The sequence below is a fragment of the Plectropomus leopardus genome, chromosome 6, assembly GCF_026936395.1.
Source record: "Plectropomus leopardus strain MGB_pleo_1.0 chromosome 6, ASM2693639v1, whole genome shotgun sequence".
Taxonomy (NCBI): Eukaryota; Metazoa; Chordata; class Actinopteri; order Perciformes; family Serranidae; genus Plectropomus; species Plectropomus leopardus.
Genome location: NC_142181.1, coordinates 7318271 through 7345140, shown reverse-complemented (window position 1 = coordinate 7345140; position 26870 = coordinate 7318271). Strand labels below are relative to the sequence as shown.

Below are 26870 nucleotides of genomic sequence, written 5' to 3'. Positions count from 1 at the left end.
AGTGAGCTAATATCAGCTGATTTATCAGTCTGGACGATTTGTCGGTGTAGCTCTAAGAAGCACAGCTTAGATTTACATTTCACAAGTATTTGAGCAAAATAACACCAGAAGCTCCATCACCTCCCCTATGTCATTCCTTCACCCTGTGCAGACTTTGAGTGTCAACAGTTATGGATTTTGACCTTTACTTTTTCATGTTCTGCCACATTTCCCCACAGCATAAGCAGTCACTTCTTGCATAGACCATGCACACAAATACACACAGTATACATGTGCACCAAAACAAAAGTGAAGGCATGTGCAATACTACAAAAAAATAAAGTCTGATTACTAAAAAATGTCTATCGTTTTGGAATCATGCTATATTGTTTAGTTTGTTTACATCATGTTTGCATCCATGCGTGGCCAAGGGGGGTGTCTACACAATGCGCAGCACCAAAACGAACAAACATGGAGGAGCTGGAAAGCGATACCGAACGTGGGGATTCAGCACAAGACACTGAAACAGACTCGAAACGAGGAGGAGCTCTTATTAAGTAGCATTTTCACTCCGCTTTGATTTATCTAATTATGACAATACTTTATTTTTTTTTAAAGATATTTTTGGGGAATTTTTGCCTTTAATTGATAAGACAGCACAAGTGTGAAAGGGGAAATGAGGCCGGAATCGAACCTGCAGCTGCTGCGGCAAGGACACTGCCTCTATACATGGGGCACCCGCTCTATCCACTGAGCCACCAGGCGCCCTAACAATACTTTATTTAAGGTCAGTATAACAGTACTTTATTTAACTTTACACTGTATTTTATTTGACATTATGACAGTATTTTCTTCAAAAGTATTTTATATACCTTTATCTTATGACAGTAGCTACTTTATTTGTAACTAAAGTTAATTTGATCATTTTATATTTAAGTAGTTCACCGTAGTTAAGTTTAAATATTGAGAGATACGTATATGGTGTATCATGATATAGCCTAAATATATTGTGATATTATTTTAAAACCATATCACCATGTACCAGTTTTCTGCAGTAACTCATTCTTTATTCACCTGGAGGTAACTTGTGGCTGTTTTACACACACACACACACACATACACACACACACATACACACACATACACACACACACATGCATATTGAGCCTAATTCCTACATGTGTCCTCTATCAGCAGAAAGCTGCTGTCAGCTGTCCTCCATCCTTCACTCTTGTCTCTGGGTCTCTGACTGCTTCAGTCAGGCCCATGGAGCCACAGAACACACACCGCACAGATGCACGCCATCAACCGTAAAAAAACGCTTAAGTGTTGTCACCCTGCTCCTCCACCCCCACCTCACTCGCTGCCACCCCTCTCTCTCCCTCTCTCCCTATCCACTCTGCACACAGCACAGTGAATAGGCCCCTCTGTGCTCTGAAGATTTAACTTGGGTTCTGTCTGTCGCTAACAATCTCCCTCCCTCGACGTTACACTGAAATAGTGCAGCAGAGAAGCCGGCCTCGTATTAAATAGTGTTTTTTCCACGCAGTAAGACCAAAGCTCAGCTGCAGTCGCACACTGTGCAGGCTTTGAATTATAACAGAAGACAGCAGAGGAAAGTCATCGTACGTGGGATGTAGGTACCGTAAATAACACAAGATTAGAAAATAACAGCCAGCGTTCCTCTGATGCATCGCACTGCAGACGCGGTTTATTTACCTCCATGTATAGATCAGATGGAGAATCCTAATTATGCAATTACAGTTTCTTTGAATCCAAGGAAAGCACTGAAAGCATTTTCAAGCATCCCGGGTCAAGACCAGCTTTCGACGTTTCAAACTTGGTAACAACATCAACATCTCAAATGGGTCTTTTTGTATTTCCTGTTGGAAAGTTTTACAAAGTATGTGAACGGCATCAGCTGAAAGGAAGTGAATTTGGGCCAAAACTGTTGCCTCACAATGCAATTCCAGTCAAACAGTCTAAAGACTGAATGACTGGCTTTGCTTTAACAGCCACAATCATACCCTGGCAGTTGATGTCACTTGCAGCGGCATGTAGAACCAGCAAACTTGTTGATTTCCGTTGTCATTTTCAGCTGTAACTGCAACTTTTAACCCTTTGCAACCTGAGCGTATTAACTTTATTACTTTCTAAAACAAGCGAAGAAGGCACTAAGCAACTTAAGAAGAAAAGACACAAAAATTAGCAAAAAATTAGTAAAAAAAAAAAAAAAAAAGAATTACAAGAAAATTACCTGAAAAAAATTGCAACAGAAAAGGGAAGTCAGAAAAAAACGAACAATGATATTACCGGAAAAAAAATGCTTTAAAATATCCAACAGTAATAATTATTTATTATTATTTCTTACTAATTTCAGGACATTTTTCCACAGCTTTTTTTAACATGATTTTTATAAATCATTTGTTTTTTTAATCTTCTATCAGACAGGAGATGGTGGCTCAGGGCTTTACTCAAGTGCAGTTTAATAATGATTGCAAGGCCTCCCTTATGGATTCATAATGGCAACGAAGGACATTTCCCCAAAATTCTATCCTTGAATCTACCACGGTCCATGTTTTCCTTTTCAAATGTTACCAGTGGAGTAATGAGGGGGAGAGATGATTAATTATTTGGTAATTCTGTCATTCTGCCATGAATCTCACACTGAGATTGTGCTCAGCCTCTTCTGTAGGCAGGCAACGCTTTTGGTAGAAATCTTGCAGAGGCAGCACACAAGCATGTTCACAGTGCAGAAGGACGTATTCAGTATTGGACATTCACAGTAGGAGCTAGGTGCAATTTGGGACAAACCGTGTGAAAACAATCAACAAAGAAGTTGCTAAAAGCTTGGAAAAAGGATATAGATCAAACCAGACCCTGAGGGAGGGATGTGGTGTTTCAGAGGCTCGTTGTTTTTGGAGGTTTTCTGCACGCACATCCCTCACTGAGCTGTTACATCTGAGCATCAACTGCTAAACAGGCTGAAATAGGTCATCACCAAAAAATAAATCAAGAAGCCAATGAGACAAAAAAATGCAACCCTACCAACCCAAAGTGACGGTTATTAGTTGCGATGAGCGCTCCACTCACAGTTGTAGCTGCTGAGAAAGACCCATTTCCACTTTCCTTGTTATCCGCAGAGAAAAACGTCACTGAAGCAAAGGGATAAAATGCTGATCGCCAGGAAAACAGGCGTGAACGCACACTTAAACAAGCCAGCAAGCATCCTTACACACACGCATGGTCAAACATAAACCGCTGCCTTCACACATGAGTGTCCACTAGACAGGCATTCAAATCCATTGCTCCGATCACTTATCAATCCAGTTCAACATAATGCATGGCAATAAAAGCGCAACGAATGCACACAAACAGACACATAGCCGGAACAACAGGCCCATGTCTTTGCACTGTGAGCATGCCATTAGCGTGTGCAGTAATGGAAGTATATGGGGGGAAAGGAGTGGTTGCATTTAACTAGCCTGCAGAAATCAGATAACTCCACTCAGCACATACTGAAGGCACTTAGGCATCAGACAGCAGAGTTGGAAGTGTGTGTGAGAGTGAGAGAAAGAGAATGAGGAAGGATGATGTGGACATAAATTTTAGAAGACAAGTACATCTTCTGTGTCTTTGCAGACTGACATGATCACATCCAACGAGGAGAGGAGTTTCTGCTACAAATTAAAGACGGCGATCGGGGAACAAATGCCTATCAGAGTCCCTGTTGGCTAATTCCCACTTTTTGCTCTCCCTTCTGTTCAGTCCATCTCTCTCTTGTTATTAAATAATGTCACTATTTCTTTTTTAATATCTGGTCTTCTCCAGCCTCAGTCTTTCTCCTTGCCTCTCCTAATTTCCGTTTTATTGTCTTTTTTTCTCTTCTCCTCAGCACCCTGCTGTCTCTAAAGCACATCCTCACTCATCTCCTCATCTTTTTCTCTCTTCACCATCTTTTAAGCACTTTAAATCCCATTTTCATATTCTATTTTTTAATTAACCCTACTACCAGAAAAAGGATTCTGTAGTCAGCTTAAAGGTTTTCATTGCAGAGTTTTGTTTCATTCATTAACACCCCCACACACACCGATTAAAGCTGCTCAGTACCAAAGGATTCCTGCAAAGCCTCTAAATACTATCATCCAATGTGCAACATCATCTCTAAAAACAAACCTCAGTGCGGTTTTAAACATGTGTAATAGTTTGAACTGTAACTTTTTGTGCTTGTTCTCTTTCTCCATAAAGGCTCAACAACTCAAGAAGCAGCTGATTACAAACCAGAAATCCGGTCAAAACCCAGTAAAGAACTTCCTCTAAACTGGAGAAGCCCCTGACCTGCAGTCTAATCAAGTGTCAAGAGGTTGGTGCGACTGGCTCTAAGGGAGCGCAGTGTGCCGGCAGTAGCAGAACTGAGGCTGGAAGTGGAGCCGCTTGTTTAGCAGACCCACCCTGACCGGCACAAAGGGGGGCAACGCCCTCCTCCGCCACCAGCCAACCCAGACAGCACCGTGATTGGCCAGCTGGATGACCTTTGATCCCTGTTGTATTGTAGTCTCAGCTGCGCCGCCAACCCCCCCTTGTGTGTGTGTGTGTGTGTGTGTGTGTGTGTGTGTGTACAACAAAAGACAGCCAAGCCCTAATGCAGCAATCGGAGCAGTGGTAGAGGGGAAATGGTCTGAGGGGAAATGGAGAGTGTGTATGTGTAAGCGTTTATGTGTGTGCACTGCTGTTTGAATGCGGGTGGTGTAATTATGTTGTAGTTGTGATGACGGAGTTGCAACACCGACTGGCTACATCACGTCCCATTTATACTCAGCAGCCCCTTAGTTCGGACTCCAAATTCTGGCTCCTCTCTCTTCTATCTCCAGTTTGAGACCAAATATTCCCTACATCTAGCAAACTAGACCAAACTTAGTCTTTTAGCCTGATTTCATGACCAAACGTGGCCTTCCTCAAGCCCCACTTCTGGACCAAACTTAGCTACATCACAGCACATTTCAATCCATTTCAACTGGTTTGGACTTCAAATTCTGGCTCCTGTCTCTACTATCTCCAGACCAAAGATAACTTCCCTTTAGTCACAGTTCTGGACCAAACCTAACCTTCCTCCATCCCGATTTCCTGACCAAACATAGCCTTGTTTGGGCCCAAGTTCTGGGCCAAACCCAACCCTCCTTTAGCCCCAGTTCTACCAAGCTTAGCCTTTGTAACCATAGTTCTGGATCAAAAATCTCTGGATCTTGCTCCATTTCTAGACCAAACCTGACACTCCTCTAGCCTCAGTTTTGGACCAAACTTGGCTTTCATCAAGCTCCAGTTCCCGGCCAATATCACCTTCCTGCAGCCCCTATTCTGGACCAGTAGCCCTCCCAGCTACAGGGAACATTCCCACAACATTGGCTAATGTTACCTACAAGTTACAATAATGTTTTCTTTTCTTTTGTTCAAAGAACATTTTAAGGCTGTTTATCATTTCAAATAATAATCCTGTAAGGTTAAATCCTGACTGAGACGTAACGTTTTAACTGAAACATCCTGAGGACGTTTTGGTGCTGTTGAGAAGTGACAGATCACAGAATGTCCTTTTATAAAACGTTCCAATAATGTTACATGAGAACAAAGGAAGAACATTTTCAAAGCAACATTCAAAACACGTTACTGAGGCCTGAGATTACAGACATTTTTTATCAAAATTTAATCTAAAGTGATATGTTAACAACAACATAAAATAAACATTTTTGGGGAACTGAAAGAAAAACATGCTGCTGGAAACTTCACTAAAAAATTGCATTGGTTACATTGTACCTTTGTGAGAACCAAAACTTGCTAGCTGGGTTTCCTCCTGTACCAACTCCAGACCAAACCTATCATTCATCTAGACAATCTAGCCCAAACTTTCCACCAAACCTAGCCACTTTGAGCCTCAGGGCCACACCGAGCCTTGCTCTAGCCTCAGCTGTAGACCATAACAAACTTAGCCTTCCCTAGGCCTGACTCTTCACATCAAATCTAGCCCCAAGCGATAACCCCAACCATAACTCAAAGCTAGCCTGACATAGCCCATGGTTCAGACCATATTTAATTGCCCTTTGACCCTAGCTTTTGGCACAAACCTGGCCAAAATCTAGCTGCAGCTCCAGGCCAAATGTGGCCTTCTTTAAGCCCCAGACCAAGCCTTAATCTAGCTCACGCATTAAACCAAACCTAACCTTCCTCCAACCAAATCTAAGGCCAGAATTATTCCTTCACGAAACCCAATCCTGGGTCAAACCTAGCCCTCCAGCCTGGCCCAGGAGCTGTCTATGCAGGTGGTCTAGGCCATGTGGGCTGAGACACCCTGAGCCCTGCACCTACTCTCTTAATACACCCCATGTGACTCTCTCTCTCTCTCTCTTTCTGGAGGCAGTGGGTCAGGGTAGACCACCCCCCTAACAGCATGACTGGCTGTCTGAGGAATGCCATGTCATGGAACAGATGGAGCTCCACAGACAATAGAGCTGCATGCATTTACTGGGCCCATATACGAAGGCATGTGCCAAGTGTGTAAGTGCATTTGTGCACTATAGCTGCAGGCTCGGATGATTTCTTTGCTTTCATGTGTCTCATCTCTGTGAATCTCCCATTTGTGCCAGAGAGAAAAAGAAGTGTTTATTTGCCCAAACAAATAATAAGCCCTGAAGAAGTTTGAAAATGATGCAATCAGGTCCAAAAGACACAATAAACCACACAGCATGATGCAATGGAGGGAGACAGCAAGACTGGTGCAGACAGGTAGAAATGTATCTTACATATTCAAACTCGGGGCGCGTGTTTAGGTGGCCATGCTGTCCTGGAGAAAATGGGCTGCCTAGAAACAAACCTATGAGGCAGTAATTACCCAAGAATCATCGTGACTCTTTACCGGTTAATCGTTATCACAATATCTCGTTCCCACGCCAATAATGACGTCAGAAGATGCAGACTTTACAAAAATCGGCGTCAAAGGAAATAATAATGAGGTATATTTCAATAGTAGGCCTGCAAAGTTAAAGCTTTCACATCCAATATGGCATCACTGGAATACTCCCGTAAGATAATATTCAAATTGAGACTTTGTGCCGGTAGTTTGAGCCCGTCATAGTCCTGTTATAATACTTGTTTCTCCTTCGTTATGGACATTAGAGATGCAAAGCGCTATCAAAGGCTGGAGCTACCACATTTCATTCATTTCACGCATATGGGCCCAGTGGCGAGATCCAAAAGCGTTGCAGTTGTATCCAAACATTATAATGACCCCGTAACTCACAAATCGAAGATTTAGTGTCATTTTTTTTTGTTCAGCGGATCGCCCTCTTCTTAAATTGTGGATTCATTCATTTAGATGCATTAGTGTGTCTCCGAATAACCCTGGAAGTGCCAGTAAATAGGGATGCCGGATTTGACGGTGAACTCACCCAAGAGAACGACGGCTGATCGGCTCCCCGCTCCTCCTGTGTGTAAATCCAGGACCCCGGACGGAAATATATTACACGTGAGAATAATCTCGTTTTTGGTAATTTCACAAAATCTTCTTCATCCGCACCGTGGAAGCGATGTATGGAGGCGATGTGGAGCCGCGAGTCAAACTGGTCGGTGCATAAACACACAAACACACAAAATAAAATAAAAAATAAAAGGTTTGCAAACGCGATTGAAGGGAGATTTCGGGGAAATTGGTGGAACTGTAGTACTCTCGGATGCTTTGGTTGTTGACTGTGTACTTACTGAGCTGCTTCCCCCGGCTCCACCCGCTAACCCAGCCTTCCCAGTGCGCCCATTGGCACAGACGGCCGGACATGCAAATCCACTCTTCCCATTGATGTTTTCCAGAGAAGAAAAGCAGGGTTCAGTTACAGGAGCTCCACTGCGCCACCGTGCGGTGTTTGAGCCACTGTGAAAAAGGAAAAAACACATTTTGTTGAGAGTAAATGCAACCGGTCAAATATTTAGGTCCTTTACTTCAGTGAAAGTCAAAATATCATGGTCTAAAAGAACTGAATTAAAAGTGAAAGTCCTGATTTTAAGATGTTACTTAAGGGACTGTTCGTTAAAGAGGGGGGTGGAGGTGGTGCAGAATGGGGGAGGCACTTCAGATCACTTTTTAAGATCTGGGGAGGGAGCTCTGATTTTCTTATTTGGCTCAGGTGAGGGACACTCAGCTTTAAATGGCTGAATCTTGTAATTGTATTAAATACACAAATGGATTTTAAGTTGTTTTTTTGTTTGTTTGTTTGTTTGTTTTGTTGTTGTTTTTTAAACTCCAAAGTCACACCAATTATCATAGCCAGTAACTGTGAAATATGATTATTTATGGTGAGGGTAGGGCCATGCATTTTACCCAAGTAAATGAGGCCCAAGGGAAAATATCTGTGGCTCCAGCGACGGTCATGATAAAAATAAAAATAAAAATAAATAACATGTTACACCCCATTCACCCTCTTCTCTGATAAATAAAGTACAGTCCCTAACAGTACTTAAAGTATCAAAAGTAGGCTTGTCATTATACAGAATGTCCTCTTCAACAGTGTTAGAATATATATGGAATAAAAATAGAATTTATTATTATTAGCTATATAAATTACTACTATATTATCATTGCTTTGATTTTTGGTGCATACAATGAAAAAAAATAGGTGATGTAAAGCAACACTCCAGAACATAAATATAGAGTGAAAAAAATACAATAAAAATATGAGAAATAATCCTTAAAAGAAGTAGGCTACTATTACATAACAAATATGTACAGCATAGCTGTTTCAGAAAGAGAAAGCTATACAGTTTTGTGCAGAATGTGCAAAAATATGAATCAGGTGATGTGCAAAGGTTCACAGTAAAGCAAATATTTGCAATGTGTACAAATAAACAAATGTATGGAAGAACATTTTAATATCATATTTCATCAGTGTGGAGCAAATTTTGGATAGTTTATTTTGTATGCTACTGGGCAGATTAATAGCACTGCATTGTATCATAAGCATATGTGAGTTTTATGTAAAATTAACTAGTTACTGCAAGTGTAAGATAAATGTAGGGAAGTAAAAGTTAATTGTCTACATGTAGTGGAGTACAAGGAGAAAGTAGCATAGAATGGAAATGCTCAAGTAAAGTAAGAGTTAAATTGTTCTTAAGTACAATATTGGAATAAATGCAAACTTGGTTACTTTCCAGCGCTGCTTATTACAGGCTGAACAGCACCCGAAACTTAGGTAAGGAACCAGCGCTTTGTTCAGGGTGCTTTATCAGGTTGCCAACATGGACTTGAGATCCTCGGTCCATTACAGCAAGCAGGGAGAAATTTACACAGGTTAAATGCACCCTATTGAATATTACTAAGATGGGAACCCCAAAATACCCCCTAAAAACTAAAAAATCTGCAATACTAGCTCCAGCCCTGCTGCTAAACGTATTACTGTAAGTCATAAAATACAATAAAAATGAACAAATGCAATAGGTCGCTCTAACCAGAAAAATCCCTGTGGAATCCCAGTGGTCCTAAAAGCTGAAGACTGAAAAACTAACAGTAAAGCTCCTCTACAATAAAGCCAATTCAGCCTGTATAATGTAAACAGAGAGACTGCCAACTGTCCCTTAATGTGCCCTCTGCGACTCTGCTAGACTTTAACTCTAAAATCACATTATTTTTTCCAGTCAGCAACACCAACAACAATGAAACCCTGAATTTAAACATAATGTAAACACAAGTATCCCCTCAGGATGTGCCTCCTGACATGCACCATGTTTAACTTCGTAAATAAACTGGTCCTGGTAGGAATCAGCCCTTACCACTCCATCGTTAGCCCTAATGAAAATACTATGACTGGAGTCAAAAAGAGCCAATTCCCCTCCGACAAAACTGAAGCCAGCTGCTTTTCACACGCAGAGACACGCTCCAACTTTCCGTTGCGTGAAACTACAAGAGAAGAAAGCGCTTTTTCTTCTCTCAACATGTGCTGCACTTTACTAACTGTGGCCAAGTCCCAAAACTCAGAAAAATAAACTGTGATTTTGATGTGAAGTATTAGAGCCAGCTTCACTGCAGCTGTGCTGTACAGGATGCAACAAAGGTCAGTGGAGGGACACTAACAGCCAGCACTAATGGGGATCCAGTAAAAGGCTGAATCTGTCTCCATCAGGTTTTTATGATGTCATTGAAAGCCTCGCAACTCAGCTCCTGTGGTGTGAACACAGACAGCCCTGTAATGGCTTGACTGGAGAGAAAATAGACAGAACTGCCTTGACACTAAAATAGACCCATCAGTGCCACCATTAGCTCAAGTCTTACATTTTGTGAGCCAAACTTATTGTATCATGATGCTTAATGGTCAATACAAGAACAGTGTAGGTGGAGAATGAGGTCAAACATGGCCTCCGGTCAATATTTCCCAAAGAGGTCCAAAACTGAAATGGAAAGATCGATATAGAGTGGAGGAAATCCTTGGCTTACAGCCTTTTCTTGACACCTGCCAATGAAGCTGAATTTGTGATACACATAAATCTTTATTTCTTTTTTTTTTTTTTACAAAAAAAGCACAGCACACTGCCTTTGGTTACAAAACACATCTCTGTCATTAAGAAGTGTTTGAACATGAAAAAAACAGCAGAAACATTTCACATTATGGAGTTTTAAAGGTCCAGTGTGTGGGATTCAGTGACATCTAGTGGTCAGGTCACAGAACTGAAACTTCCCCATGTGCCAAGCGTGAAAGAGAACTACGGTGGCCTTTGCAAAAAATATGAAAATGCGTATGAAATTATCTAGAGCCAGTGTCTGGTTTGTCCATTCTGAGCTACTGTATACAAAAATGGAGGACTCCATGGAAAAGGATTTGCTCCTTGGGTAGATATAACTGCTCATTTTAAGGAAACAAAAACTACAATTCTTAAGAGGCTGTACCCAACCCAGACGAATCAGATGTGACTGTTTAATACGAATACTCGATGATTTGTTTTGAAGTTTGAGCATGCTCCACGGCAAATTTAGTGTGACAGTGACATGCACGTAAAACAGTAGACGTGCTAACTGCATTCACAAAGGATCGTAAATGTGCAACATTTTTTGCAGACACTAGATAATAAACAAAAGCCAGAGACTGTATCACATGAAGCTGCTGTGAGCTGTAAATTCACCATTTCTAAGCAGAATGTCTCTCCTCTCTTCTCCTCTGTGCCGCTGCCTGCATGTCCGCAACTCGCTGTACTAAAGAGTAGCGTGAAAGTCAAGAGCACTCACTCTGCAGCAAAAATACTCTGCAAGGGGAAAAATACAAGCCCAACTTTCAAGGGCCAGCCCTAATTTCTTATTTTCAGGTGATTATAAACTAATAAACATAGTTATAAATAATCTAATACAGTTTCTGCCCATAGATGCCCTTAAATCCTACACACCGGACCTTTCAATCAGATATACTTTACAATGCAAGGCCATTACTAACTTCTAGCAGACTCTAAAACTTAATTTGCATCAAGTTCTCCCTGAAATAAGAGAGCCCTTGGCAGCATCAGCTAAGAAATGCAAGGCTTATCATGTGTCCTTAAGACAGAAGACACCCATTTTCCTGGAAATTTGGTGGACCTTGATCTGAAAGTGAGCAGGAGGCAGAATTAATTGATTAACCGTCAACAGGGAGGGAAACAGCACACTTACATTTACAGCAGCATTATGTAGTGTGTTAGTTGTGACAGAGAGATGTAACCATTGGACTGATGTGATCACACACGCACATCAAAATTCAATATATAATCTTCTCATTGGTTAATATAAGAGGTCTAATCAATAGTATATCCGTTTGGGCCTCAACATATATTTCTTATGGCACAACATTCCCATCATTTCCAAAGTACTCCCATTCCATGTCATAGTTTATGCAGTATTTATGTCTGTACATGACTGAGTTAGTCAAGGCTCGATGAGTCAAAAGTGACATGTTGGGTGGGATCAGCCAACTGTAGCACAGAAAATCAAGCACACTCATGGTCCCTCATTAGAGCATGTTTCCATAGTCAGTTACATATTGACATGATGTACAGTCTTAGGTAAGTGTCATCCAGTTCCTCTGCTCCATATTCTCTGTCCCTTTACTCAGCAGCCCACTCTGAAAAAGTCCTCTGCGTGTTTTGGCGGAGATCATGTCCCTGAGCATCTAAGCAGCGGCCTGTGCTGCCTGCTGCGCCTGCCTCCTCTCGTTGTAGGCATTGTACACATCCAAGAACATGTCCTTGCACGAAATGCGTGCCTTCAGTTTGGAGCAGATGAGGAAGGAGCCGGCCATCTTGCGGTGGAGGGAGTACGACTCCTCCGGTGGAGGGGTGAGACGGTGGCGTAGCATGACGGGGATGAGGCTCTGGATGCGCTGGGTGGTGCTCTGGGTGCCAAAGTCGAAGGGCTCCTCACATGCAAAGGCTTCCCCCAGGATCATCACCGCCTCAACGTGGGCGTCCTCAAAGGCCTGGTAAGGAGCGTGGAGAGGCATTAAAATGACTACGTGCATAATTACCAATATAATATTTCCATAGACTTATGGTGCTGCAATTATGGAGCTACAATCCATACAGTCTGTGGTGTGCTAAAATTGAGCATGGTGGATTTGACAGAGTTAGCAGTTCAGCGTGCAGAGATGCCACCAAAACGTTCCAACCACCTACACCTAAACACCTATAGTATCTAATGGCATTTGACGCTTCAGTTGACATGATGGGTATTCAATAAAGTAGGAAAAAAGGTATTAAATTAAGATATCCATTGGTATTGGCATCACTGAAAGAGTACCCGTATTGTACTGAGATTGTTATTTTGTAAACTGTACCCTACCCTTGTAAAGATGTCATATAAAAAGAAAAACACCCACAAAGACAAAACTGGATGACATTTAGAGAGCATACAGTGCATTGTTTGGCCAACACTGAAAAACTGAAAAATGTACTCACTTCTCCTGACATTAACAAGGTAAATACAGGACTGAAAGCACAACCTCTTTGGCAAACATATGACAAAAATGTTTAGAAGTAGGAGGATTATGCACTCTTACTACTGTGAAAACACAGCAGAGGGAGTGAGACTGAGGTAGGAAAAGACACAAATGAATGGACAAGAGACAGAGGAGGATAAACCACATCAAAAATAAATGAGCACAGCAGCACAGACCAAAATATCTTACCTTGGTCTCGAAGCCTGTCAGGAATTTCAGGTCCTTCGATTTGGAAAGAACTGTGGCTCGATCACCCACAGAGGCTGCATACACCACCTGAACACACACACACACACACACACAGACACACACAGACACACACAGACACACACAGACACACACAGACACACGCACGCAAACGCACAGACACACGCACACACACAGATCAAACAATGATATGGATGTGGTGATCATGTTTATTTTAAGAGCTCCATTTTAGATTGAAGTAGCTGCCTGTAGGAGTGCGTGCAAATGCATGTGATTGTGTATGACTGTTTTATTTTTCCTCAAATTTAGCCAAAGACCCTGGTGCTTAATTATTCACAGAAATCTTGCTGCATAAATCATGTTGTGTGGGCCACTGGTGGGTGTCTTATAATTTTAGATTCATCATACCTGTATGTAGTCATCTGTGAAGGATTCTGGGTAGCCTCTGCACGCTCCAAAGTCCAACAGAACAACCTACAGACAAAACGAGAGTTTTATGCATCTGCTGCATAAATAATGTTTTGGTTTTTGAGCAATTAAATATTTTATCACCACCGCATCTATTTCTGTGTTTAACTTGTCATTTAAATCTTCAATGTCAGATTTCTGTCACCTTGTTGGTGTCAGAGTTGTAGAAGAAGTTGGCCCAGTTTGGATCCGTCTGCATGAATCTGAACTCAAACAGCTCCCGGAGACACAACTGAAGGATCTTGAAACAGATCTGGAGACGGGAGGAGAAGAGCGGGTCATGTTTAATGCTGTTCATTTCTTCATGCTAGAGCTCTGGTGCAGGGCACTGCCACACACTCACGATGTCAAAAGATCCTGCATTACTGTAGGTCATGCTCCGTGTGCATGAGTCTCAACTGTTAAATGCGCATTTTCACGGTGCCAAATTTTCACTGCTGCACTATTTGAGGTCCTGCTGTATAATTTACCAGCCAGTAACATGTTTCTGTGAGAATTAATGAGTAATGTATCAGCTCAGTTCTGCCCCCAGTTCTGCATGGATATTACAAATAAAAGTGATCTACTCTGTGCTTCCTATTACTAACAAGGGGTAAAAAATCAACACAAGTCCAGGGTGAAGGATCAGAGCTGCTCCTTCTTGTCATAGGGCGTCAGCTCTTTCAATTCGAGGTCTTTCAGCCACTTATTGTCTATGTAGCAGTCTCACTATGGTCCTTATTTAAACTTCCTTTCTTTTCAGTGTTCTTTCTGACCAGCACTTTTATAACTTAAAGGTGGATTATCACACCTCATTTCCTCATCAGATATGACTTTGGTGAATTAGAAATAAATTAACCATCACCACCTACATGTAATACAATAACAATGGGCCTCACCAATATATGAATATATTATATTATATATCCAAGTTATTTTCTTGATTTTTTTTTTTTGCTTAAGAAATGTCCAAACAAAAGTGTACATCAGGTTCACGGCGTGTTCTTAACATGCAGCATTTCCACACTCACAAATAGACGAGGAAGAAGAACAAGAAGAACAATAACAAGGACAAGAACAAAAAAAAAACAAGAAAGTTTAACAGTTCTGAAGTGGAGGTTCCTTTGCAGAAAGAGAACGCCAATCAAGCTGTCATATTTAGTAGCATCACTAGGACATATAAAGATATATTTTGTAACATGTTCAATTACTAATTACTGTTGTTATTATTAGGCAAGTTTCCCATTGACCTGACTGATGTGAAGACCATAGTGCTTATTTAAAATATTGAAAATGACAAAAAAATATGATAAAGTACTATTGTAATATAAATTCATTGTAATTTGAACAACTGCAGAACTGTGAAAAAACATCAACTATTTTGTGCAAACATTTCAGAAAAAAAGTGCTTAAGTGTGCCCTTGAGTGTATCTACTTTTCTTATGTCCTCTTAAAAACGATTGGTGAATGAGGCCCGATATTTAATTAGGGTGCTTCAAGAACCTTCTGCTACAGTCATTTGTAAGACCATGTGTCCGTTAAGTCAACCCGTACCTCATTCCTGGTCTCCTGGTCCAGGTCTACGCAGCGGTCCAGTGGGACTCCTTGAACCAGCTCCATGGCCAGCACCCTGCGGCCGGACAGCTCATCGATCACCTCAGGGATTTGGAAATACTCGTTTCCCTCCAGCATGGACCTGCAAGCCAGAGACAAGTGATCAAAAAAAAAGTAAAGACAAGCCATTTGTGACAAGCAGTTTGTGCATTTGCAGAATATGTAGAATAAACGTCAAATCAATTAGAAAATGTGCAAATACAATTAACAGTGATTAAATATTGTGAGTTAACATTAAGAGTAAATTAAATGTGCTACATAGAAATTCATCACAATCACAAAAATATTAAGAGAGAGAGTACTTCTCAATCTATAGAAATTAATAAAAATAAATGGGAAAAAAATAAATCTTTAGTAAAGAACCTAAAAGTAAGCTATGCATTTTCATCAGACCCAACATATAAAAGGAATAGACTGATTTTGAATAAAATCTAAAATAACTTCAATGGAGAGCAACATAGAGTTTATCTGCAATATATATGCAGTTTTGCAGCAGGAAGAAATATTAAGTGAACAGTCTCATAATAGAATAACCATCCTGTATCTTTAAAGCTGACTTGGTGTGGTGTCTGTGCAGTTAAATGGTGTGTAACGGCTCACTGGTGGGCTTCATTGTAGGAGGCTTTATGGTTCAATGCGCCACAAACCTACCTGAACTTCTTTGCACACTCGGCTTCTCTCTTGTAGTCACACTCCCAGGCCAGCTCCCTCTGAAGAACCTCTAAGCTGCTGTCTGCAAACAGACCTGCAGACAAATAAACAGAGACATACAGACTGTCATCTCTAAACACAACACCAGGGTCTCTGCAAATGAGCAAAGCGTGAAAACAATTCTCGTATTGTCGGTGGGACTGTGATTGTGTAAACTACATTGGAAAGAAAAAACAAAACAACAACAAGTTCGTAATCAATATTCATGTAAGTAGTTTGTTTTTGACTGAAGAGTGTAGGATTGGGCATAAAAAGGAAACAATTAAAATCTTTTGCAATTTTCGTTTGATTGCTTACACACATTAGGCAAATTATAGTTCAATTTAATCCAGCGCTCACACCTTCTTTGCATAGCAAGAGTCCTCTCCGATTTTTAATTATGTTTTTATTGCTTTCACAGAATTTTCTTTGAGTTTTAACACACTTTTCAAAACAGTTAACTTGGGCTGTACATAATAGTTCAGAGTTTCATTCATAATGTCATAATGTTCTTTTCATACTGTTTCAACCCAGTATTTCTGCACAGTTGCAGATAAATGTTACACTATTATGATTAGTATTATAGGATTGGTAAAACAGGATTCCAGTGGTGGCAGCGTTAAGTTGTTTCTAACTTGTTTCTTGTAATCCAAATATTTTCAGTGACTTACAGAGCATTGTAAAGTCCAAAAGTCAAAATTTCTTGAAAAAAAATAGATGTAATCATTTCCAAAATTCACAACATGCTTTCAGATAATGAAATATTCTGCTTCAATCCATATTTCTCGGTGTTGAGCATTTCTAGAACAAAATTTTTACTGCAGTCAAAAAACTGTCCCGTGCTTGCAACAACAAAAAGGCGTATGCACCTGTACCAACGGGGTTACTGCAGCAGTCTGACACCATATATCACATTTATAACCACAAAAACAAAAAAAATGAAAAAGATCTATTTAGGCTCTAAAAAAATTACATTTAGATGAGTTACATTCATTTAAGAAAAAAAACACTAACTCATTTAATCCAGTGAATCACTTAATTCACCTGGGGATTTTCTTTATGACAACAAACATTTGAAGCTTAATTAAAACACTTCGATAGAAGCTTCAAATGTAAAAATAAATAAATAAATAAAAAGACATTTAGTACAGTCCTACAATTAACACCCTTCCCAAAGAGAGACAGAGAATAACTGTGTCTGTGTAGATTTTTTTGGAGACTGCTCTCTTGAGTCTAAATATTGCCAAAACCTGTGAGAGCTCTGTGCACAAATTACTAATGAGTTCTCAACCTAATAAGAGGTCAATGGATTAAACCCTGTCATTTTGATTTCTTGCAGTATGTACACGATATCTAATGTGGCAAAATAGTTACATTTTGTAGTTATTTTGCCACATTAGATATTGTGTACATATATTGTGTGAGAATCTTTTTAGCCATTTTATCCATAGTAAAACAAATAAAATATAAATGGTGTTGTCGCGTCCCTGTTAACAACATTATCTACAGTTCTATTTAGCGTGACAAAAACAGATTTACAATGCTTTGCTGTACACAAGTTTTATAGTAACACCTGAAGTATAGCATGACTGATTTAACTCTGAGGGTGCTGCACGAATGTTGAAGTGATGGCTGCATAGCTTGATATTAACAGCTGATTTTCCATGTCCTCATGCATGATTAAATAAATGAGAAAATCATACAATTCAGCGCTGATTGTATGTTCTGTATGTTTGATTTTGATAGATGTATGTACTCATATGATGTATGAGTTTTGAGAAGGCCATGTTATTTCACAAACAAAATGTGTCCTTTGTGCCATTTTGTGTTCTGTTAAAAGCTTTGTGTGACTCATTTTCAAAAAGTAAACTGTCAATTTCAAAAAGTGCCATCACAATGAAGAAAAACTGAAATGATGCTCTCATCATCACTGTCACTCAGCAGCAACTGTGTCACCTCTTTTAACCTGCAACTATAGCACCACCTAACGGTCTACTGCCATAGTGGAAATGCTGGAATGAAAGAGAACAGAAATTTATCAATGGGAGAACAATCTACAGTCACCTCCCAACATAACGATGGGGAAATGTCAAAGACGATGACAGAAAATGAGTTGAAATCTCCAGCTTTTTTGAGTAAGAAAATCGCAGAATTTGCATTTCTTATCCTCAATATATGACGTTACACTAAAATGAATATTAATGTTGCAGTTACCTTCTGGCAGGACCACGCTCATTTTTAGGACTGACATCAGGTTGTTTATGTCACTGTGGATGCTCTCTGCCACTCCAGGGTACTGGGAGGAAATAACAGACAAAATCAGTGAGGACAGAGACTGACAGAAGTAGCGAAGGAGACAGAAAGAGTGTGTATGAATACCTGGATCTTCATTGCGATCTCTCTTCCATCTTTTAAAACCCCATGATGCACCTGGCCGATGGAAGCTGCAGCAAACGGTTTGTCTTCAAAGGACGATAACTTATCTCGCCAGCCGGGCCCCAGTTCCTCCTCCAGAACTTTCTACACATCAGACCCACACAGAAAAAGTTCTTACTCTGAGGAAAGCTTTAAACTCGAATTACCACCTCAAAGTGCAGTTACAGCTTACACCAATGTCTGGAAACATGCGTGCTTCACACAAGTAACTTCCCACCGGATGCACAGAAGATCTAAACAATCAGAACGGTTTCAAGGTGGGCGCTCAAAATTGGCTTCATCAATTCAGCATCTGACCAAATGTCTTCCCGTCTGTTCCTGATTTATGAGGCTGACGGAGGTTCAGAAAAGTGTTTTTGCAGAACATTATGATGTCTCGGTAAAGTTGAGGGTTCATCCTTTTTGTTAGAATCTGTCATAATTAGCATATAAATTCTTGAGTTATGGCCAAAGGCATGTTTTGAGAGCTCACTGTGACCTTGACCTATGACGTTCGACTACGAAAATCTAATCGGGTAATTGCTGAGTCCACATGGACATTTGTGCCAAATTTGAGGAAATTTCCTAAAGACCTTTTTAAGATATCACATTCGTGTAAATGCGACGGATGCAAGGTCAGAGTGGCGTTGACCTTTCACCACCAAATTCTGATTAGTTCATCCTGACTTTAAGTCACCATTTGTGCCAAATCTAAAGAAAACATTTTTTTTAAAAATGCCCACAAAGTTTTCTTGAGATGTTGCACTTATGAAAATGAGATGGGTGGGAGGTCATAGTGACTTTGACCTTTGATTTTTGACCACCAAAATCTTATCAGGTCATCGTTGAGTCTAAGTGTGCGTTAGTGCCAAATTTGAAGAAATTCCCTCAAGGCATACCTTAGATATCTTGTTCAAGAAAATGAGACGGACGGATAACCCAGAAACATTATTCCTCCGGTCATGGCAATCACCAGCGTGGAGGCATAAAAATAAATCTGAACTTTGAAATCTAACCTGCAAACATAAAGTTGTCCCTGTGATTAAAACTTACTTGGTCAAACCATCCTCTGCGATATCTCATCAACACACTTTGCAGCACTTTCCGGACATTATTTACTCCTAGCCCACAAGATGACAATGTTTTAGGGGCATTTTTGGGCTTACACTCATCTGCCAGGTGGGCATGAAGTCTGCGCTCTGCCGGACCCTCTCAAAGATCCTCTGCAGCTGGGGATTGATGAAGTTATTGTCTATAGAGAAACATGATGAGAAATTGTCAGAAAAGAAAAACATTTTCCCTAAAAAGAAATCCTCTGTGATTGTGAGGACATCTGAAAATTATTTTGCGCTGATGTTACAGTTTGTACCTTGAAGGCTGAACATCTGTCCGATCTTTAGTGCGGCCCCTCGGACCTTGCACAGCGTGTTGACTATTCTCTCAGCATTGGCCTCTGACAGGATCGGAGAGTCTAACAGGGCATTCATCTCTGCAGAACAGACAGCACGCACAGGATTATTAGCAGTGATACAAAGCACAACGTGCACCAAGTACAATAGCACAAACAAAGAGTAATTAGTCTTAGCCAATATCTTTAAACTACAGCATGTAAATAATTAAGCTCCAGCCCTCACTAGCCAACTGTAGAAAGCAGCATATAAAAACGGGGTTAGTGATACATCATTAAACACTGCTCATTCAGCGCATATTAAAGCCTGTCTTAGTTCTTGTTAATAGCTTTGATTTAATGCCTGTCCAGAGCCTAGCAGGTGCTGATACATGAGAAACTTCTCTGGGGCCGACCAGCTGTCCATCTGTCTGCTGGATCTGCCGAGCGTGCACTGGACCAGAAGCTCTTTTACATGATGGGAGGAGCACATTGGAGAAGAATATCTTTACCTTCTTTTTGTTTGCCTCCCAAAGACTTTTTTGCCACTTCTGCAATGGTACCAATCCCGAGTCCTACTGCCAGTCCTGCATCAGAGAGACGGAGACACAAGTGATTTTTAGATTTAGAGCCACTTAAGTGATGCTTGAGGGAAGCACTCATATGACACAGCTTCTGCTATACTGCTGCTACCAGTAGAAAAGTAATATTTCATGTCTTATTTAAAAAAAAATCTTACACTTGAAAAATACTGCAAGTTAAAAAATATAAAACAATAATATGTATTAGGGGTGGGAATTAGCCACTGCACAATTGATTCAGAGCACTACGATGTGATCATAACGCAAAAATCACTATATTTGTGATTTCTATACATGATTTTCTCACTGTGACACTACTTGCCACTTTTAATACAACATATGTCACAATCCATAATGAAAATGAACAGATTAATTTACCTGCATACAGAGAGGCTGTTGACCAAGTCTGTTTTCCATTCAGCATCATAGATTTCAAAATGCCTCCATATGCTAGCTTTTAAACTGTCTACGGTTGCTCACGCACAGCCACCCGAACCTAATTTCAAGACCAAGCCTCAACTTTAAGACAGCGCACATTTCTGTTTCCATTACCTTTAAGTGTTCAACTGATTCCGTTATGAGGAACGTACAGCCTGGTTTTATAACATTGTCACATGAGGTCATTATGTCCAGAATTCGTTTCTACATTAAGTTTTTAATTTTTATGCACTGACACACCTTTTCAAAACAGAACTGCGACGCATTTAAGAAATGATTTCTCCTCCTTCGCACATTCCTGTAGTATTAGAGTAAGTAGAAAATTATTTCCAAACTGTGAAAATTCCCATAAATGCCCCCTTAAGTTGGAAAAACTGGTACACAAGTTGCAGAGTTCACATCTTATATGCAGAACGATGGTGGACAAAGATGTAATTAATTTTTTATTAATTTGCATATTGTGTCCAAGTAGAGCGACCTAAATTATTTAGAAAAGTTATTTATTAGCATTATTTAAGTAAGGCAATATGTTAGATGTTTTGCAGAAACAAGTCTGGTATAAAATCATTTTGTCATATTAAGTGTCAAACTATGATCAATGTGTTGTTTAAATGCTATGAGCAAAAAAACACGTCTTTTTTGTAGCATGTAAGTTATAATGTGTTGTTTCCACATTATAACATATGTCTGTGAATACACTGAAGTCCGGGGGAATAACTTCCCAACTTGGGACATGGGACCATCCGAGGAGCACGTAATAGTAGGAATTTAGGAATTTAGGAATTTGTTTTGGCAAAAACCTTCAAACTAATTTGAGGCAATACATTACATTCAGACTCCATACCATCATATTTAGCTATAAGGTTTTTCACAAAGCAACACTGAACAACACAGCTCACAGTACAGAGGTGTTTGTACATTTGTTACATACTACAGCAGGTGTAAAGTTGTGAGTAATGTCACTGCCCTCAACTTGAGATATTTTTATTGCACTATCAGTATTGGTATAACAATAAAACACTGTCCTGTAGATTTGTCTCGTGACAACTGTCATCACATGGGAGGTCTTGAAATGTTTTATAGCTGCACTGTGTGAGTTATATTACTGCTGGCTGTGCCCTTTATTTCTAGCATGGTATCAAATAGTGTGTTATTTAAGTTAATCATTCCTCCTTTGACAACAGTGTAAGGAAATTCTGTCTTGCCAACTATGACATTAGCAACAAGGGGAAAAAAAACGTATAAAAAAGTATTTTGTTCTCACCTCCAAAATTAACCAGCCTGCTGATTCTTGTGGCTGGGACCTTCCTCTCTTTGGCACGTTCACTCAACTGAGGAAACACACAGAAAACAACAAAAAAATGTATTCAAAATCATTCCTAACAGGGTTTTTGATTAGACGCTTAAACAGAAACAAAGTAACCTTGAACTATGTCACAAAGGTCAACATACCGTCTATAGACACACATTACATAACATGAGTCTACTCAAAATAAAGTCTATAACTACTGTGTATTTACTCAACATGTGTGTATAGGAGACAGAGTACATCACCACAAAGGGAGATAATCTCCATTATAACTTGTACTTGTATAAATACTTGCTTAATTAATGCTTAATTTATAATCCATTTATTACGCATGTTGCTTTACCCAAGTCATCATCTTCCTTATTTGAACAATCACTCATATGACAAGATAAAATGTACAAATGTTAAGTCACACAATGACCATCTCCTCATTACAGGATCTTTCTTTTTTTAGATACTACCACACTCATCAAAATAATCCATAAAATTACACAATAAAGAATTAAAAATAAATATTCTCAATGGTGGGCTTTACAGGTGGTAACAGCTTCATAGAGCTTCATACATATATTATCGGCAATAATTAATTTGCTTTTACATCAAAGTTAGGCTGCAGATTAAGTTTTTAAACTAACCTTCTGTTTGACAGGTTTGACCAGAGCTTGCTTGGCCTCTCTCGCTTTCTTGATGTCCTCTGGTGTGAGTCTGGCCACCACCGTGTCATGGACAGACCTGGTCTGGTAGTAGTACCGCTGGAGACCTGGGGATGTGTGGAGGAAGCGAGCGCTTTGTCCTGGCCAGCCTGCCCCTGAAGGAGAGCCCCCTGCGGAGGGAGGAACTCCTAAAAAGAGGAGAGGGCAATGTTTATTGAATATACTTTTTAAAAAGTTAGCATAATCAAAGTGGAAATAATAAGATAATCTAATGACTTGGACATGTTTTCTAAAAAGTGTATATTTTATACTTGATAATTTGTGTTCATATTGATTCACAATGTTTTCAACACTGAAAAAGGGCCAGTGGCATTAAGATATAGTTATGCAAAAAAAAAAATCTTTTGGTGTCACATACTTAGTTCATATTAACAATACCTGCTGGCATCTCTGCTGCAGCTCCAGCTTCTGTGTGACTTTGCTCCGGAGCATCAGGAGGGAAGTCTGACCCTACAGCCCACTTAGCTGCCTCATCAGGGTCCATGTGCTCCCAGCCTTCGGCATCCGGAAACTCATCCTCCTTTATTGACTGTTGCTACAGAAACAGAGGAGTTAAGTCATTCAGCTAAATCTTTGCTATATGTAAATAGAACTTGAGCTGCATTTATCTGTTGTTTTTATTATCAATGAATTAATCTTTTAATGAATGAGTTTATCATTTAATGTGCAAATAATATTAAATGCCCAGTACAAGTTCCCAGAGCCCAAAGTAAAGGATTCAGGGTCTAATCATTACCGCACTGCTGCCGCCCATAAAGGTGCCCACCAGTCCTTCCACCACATCCTGAGCAGCTTTCACCCCTGCTCCCATGGAGGAGTTACAGGCCATTAATCGGAGCTGTTCTCCTTGGGTGGTGACCAGGGCAGACCCCACTTTACCTGCCCCCCGCAGCACCTGCAGGACTTCTGACAGCATCACTGCATGCAGAGAGGTGAAGAGAGAGGAGGGAGTCAAGTTACACGGTGTAAGATGACAGGAGTGACAGTTTTTTAAAAAGTACACTTAACAAAAACTCTTAAACCAATGCCACAGATATGACCGATTGTCCTCCTTTAAACTGTATAATAAAAACAATATGACATGTTTGGTGATCTAACTGCATTATCCTCAAAAAATATTTTTAATTATCCTTATGTTTATTTAGAATTTTTCATTATATGTGTGTGTGTGTGTGTGTGTGTGTGTGTGTGTGTGTGTTGCTGTTCATACATCCCTGTTCTTTTCAATAAAGGCAGGTTCTAATAATCTCCTTTTTTAAATTTTATTTCATTTATTTTTATTTATTCATTCTGTTGTTAGTTTTTTTGATCTATCTTTTGCATATTTTTTATATATTATTATTATTATAAATATATATATATATATATATATGATTGTCCTTTTATTTACTTTAAATTGTCTTTTATTGCATATCTATTTATTTTTTAACTTACTCATTTGTTTTCCTTAATATGTGAAAGTATGCATATATAGATGAATATGTGCTTATATGTACATATGCGTACATGTGGGTGAACATATGTATGCATATGCATGTGTATTTCTATACATGTAGGAGTGTATGTACATGTATATACATACATATATAAATATACAGATATTTTATCTTGTATTACCTTACATTGTTTTGTTTGCTTTTCTAAATATACTACACTATGGTTTAAAAAGGAAAAAACAACAACAGAATAAGGAGTATTGATGTAATGCTGGCTTAGAAAATAGTTTTAATCATATTAAAAGTGTATTACTATAATTTTTTTGTAATCATAAATAAAAATAAATGGCAATGCCATTAATTTATGCAATACTCTGAAAATACAAATAAAAGAAAAGAAAAAGTACACAAAGTACCAGACACACCCACCACACCTTTCAACCCAAATAAGCTAATATTTACAACATAGTTTTGAAGGTATTTGTAATGTGACAGATCAATGTAAAGACACACATTTGTTATGTTATTGACCCGCTATAACCTTGAATATGATTTGCTACACATGTCAACACATGCTAATGTGTCATGAACACGTGTCGCATACAGTAGCGGCGCACTATTGACCTCCAATCTAGTAAATACAGTTTTATAACACATTTACAGACTTAAAAAAACAGCAACCACATACTCTTGGCTACATTAAGCAGCTCATTAGCTAGCTCCTGTATCACTTAGTGTCAACCATATTGTGTAACGTTAGCTGCTGAGTGAAGCTTGAAATCACAAGCTCGCTACAGTCAAACATTTATACACGTTTTTCTTAATCTTCCACATAAAAAAGATATATAATTAAATGAAAAATGTTGGTTTTTAACAAATTAAGTGACTCACTTTTCCTGAAGCTGTTTTATCCTTCCTTCTGTGACTGTCCTCTTCCACCGCTGCACGGTTGTCTGTTTTGCAACGACTTGACACACGGAAGTTAAAAATTGACTGACTTGACCGCGCACCAACCACAATCCGAGTTTTGATAAATAGGCGGAACCCAAATCTGAAGGGAGGAGCTGTGTGTTCATTGACCAATAGTAGTGCAGAACACACGATGATGGACGTTGAATGAAAACTGTTAGTCCAATCACAGTCAATATAAGGCGGGCTTTAAATGTAATAGCGGCTTATGAGAATTAAGGGGGTGTCGTCGTTTTGGACGATGCCTTCATGCACGTGCAATAAGGCACTGTTACCAAACCCGAGAGGTGGACTGCTGATGTTGCCTAAGCACAGTTACAGGTACACATTTCAGCTACACTGTACACATTATGTTCAGAGTGTTTGTTACATTGTCTGCATGTTGCTCCTTTTCTTTTTTTTGAATAATCAGAGTAGTTTGTCATTGATACCAAATTTGATATGTGTTTTTTTTTTCTTTTTTTTTTTAAATCAACATAACTAAATATCTTTTTAAACAAGACTTGACTAGTATAATTAATTTGGAAGAAAAGATAAAGAAATTTCTGGAACAAAAACATGACATCATCATATATAATCATAACAAAGGAGACATTTATACGCATATCGCGTAGGTGCAAGGCTTTCAAAAAACTTTCCTGAGGGAAAGAACATTTGACATTACAAAAAAATATTTGATCTGACGAAGATCCAAGCAGGATCGAAACGCTGTCTTCAATAAACTTGTGTGGCATGGAGTAAGTGTACCTACAGAATAGCCATCTCCTTATTTACACTACATCACCGGCCCCAGAACATGTCTATTGTGATTTTGTTTTACAGAGGATTTGCATGATCATATCTCAGTGCAATATTAGTATTATGCTACATGGTAGGCCTACATATGATTATTTTTTAAAAAATGGTTACTTGTGTAATAAATGTCAGTAAGGTCTACATGATAGAAATGCTGTTTACAGACGTCCACATTTACACACAGTGCACATGTCTGCTGGGCTGAGAAGGTGCTGTTCAGCTATTGCTTTTTACCGGCCTGTTTGAAATGCAAACATCTGCAATGAACCATGACACACATATTATATTTCTCTACCAATAACCATCTGAAGATACATTTTATAGTATACTATAGTGTAAAGATAGGCTACGTCAGATTTTTTTTGTGTTTTATTTCTAACACACAGGCACCTGCAGGTTTTGAAAGATAAGATAAAACTTTAATGATTTCTGTTGGCAAACTGGGTCACGGCAGCAAATAGAAACACACGTGTGGAGGACTTCAAATGGGACTAAAACCAGATTATGAACTTGCCACAACAGTGTTAATATTAATCACAAAAAATAACAAAATAAGAGATGTTATGATGTCAAATAACAACAGGTGGACTTAGATAGTGAAAGAAAAATTAGTGTACATGATGAAATTATGACCCATATTTTTCTTAATTTGTCAGAGGACAAATTTTATTTAAAAAAAAAAAAGAAAAGAAAAAAGAGATGCATGATAATACCACCAGAGTACCGGTATTGGCAGATATTGGCTTTAAGATGAAATATCAGACCATAAATCTAATTCTCCATCTATTTCATACAATATATATTGCTGGAATGCATGATATTGGATTTTTTACAAAGATCTGATATGCTGATATAATCGTTTCACTCATTTAGATGATATCAATATGAATACATCCACTTTTTT

At 39.3% G+C, this 26870-nt stretch overlaps 2 protein-coding genes across 2 annotated transcripts in view; both read right to left on the bottom strand.

The window, feature by feature from the left end:
- The window catches only part of numbl (NUMB like endocytic adaptor protein), a 77082-nt gene extending 69283 nt beyond the window's left edge, over positions 1–7799 (bottom strand). Inside the window, exons 1-2 of the mRNA XM_088078606.1 lie at positions 7726–7799; positions 7416–7586 (exon numbers count right to left, since the gene is read on the bottom strand). The gene's annotated coding sequence lies outside the window, so the exon portion shown is untranslated. The remainder of the gene's footprint in view (positions 1–7415; positions 7587–7725) is intronic.
- Positions 7800–10477: 2678 nt separating this feature from the next.
- coq8b (coenzyme Q8B) lies at positions 10478–25201 on the bottom strand. Its single transcript, XM_042486525.2, has 16 exons — positions 25094–25201; positions 23503–23684; positions 23145–23301; positions 22689–22894; positions 22009–22075; positions 20238–20312; positions 19708–19827; positions 19505–19590; positions 18303–18443; positions 18138–18219; positions 15885–15978; positions 15174–15315; positions 13786–13893; positions 13581–13646; positions 13155–13241; positions 10478–12446 (listed from the first exon to the last, which is right to left on the bottom strand). Coding segments are annotated over exons 1-16 (1920 nt in total). The 5' UTR covers positions 25095–25201; the 3' UTR covers positions 10478–12140.
- Positions 25202–26870: the final 1669 nt, after the last annotated feature.

Excerpts from the sequence above, each read along its gene's own strand:
- coq8b (XM_042486525.2), bottom strand. Across the intron at positions 19,828-20,237 it reads GGGAGGCAAACAAAAAGAAG|AGATGAATGCCCTGTTAGAC; the intron begins GTAAAGATATTC and ends TCTGTTCTGCAG. Across the intron at positions 15,316-15,884 it reads GAGTGTGCAAAGAAGTTCAG|GTCCATGCTGGAGGGAAACG; the intron begins GTAGGTTTGTGG and ends TCTGGCTTGCAG.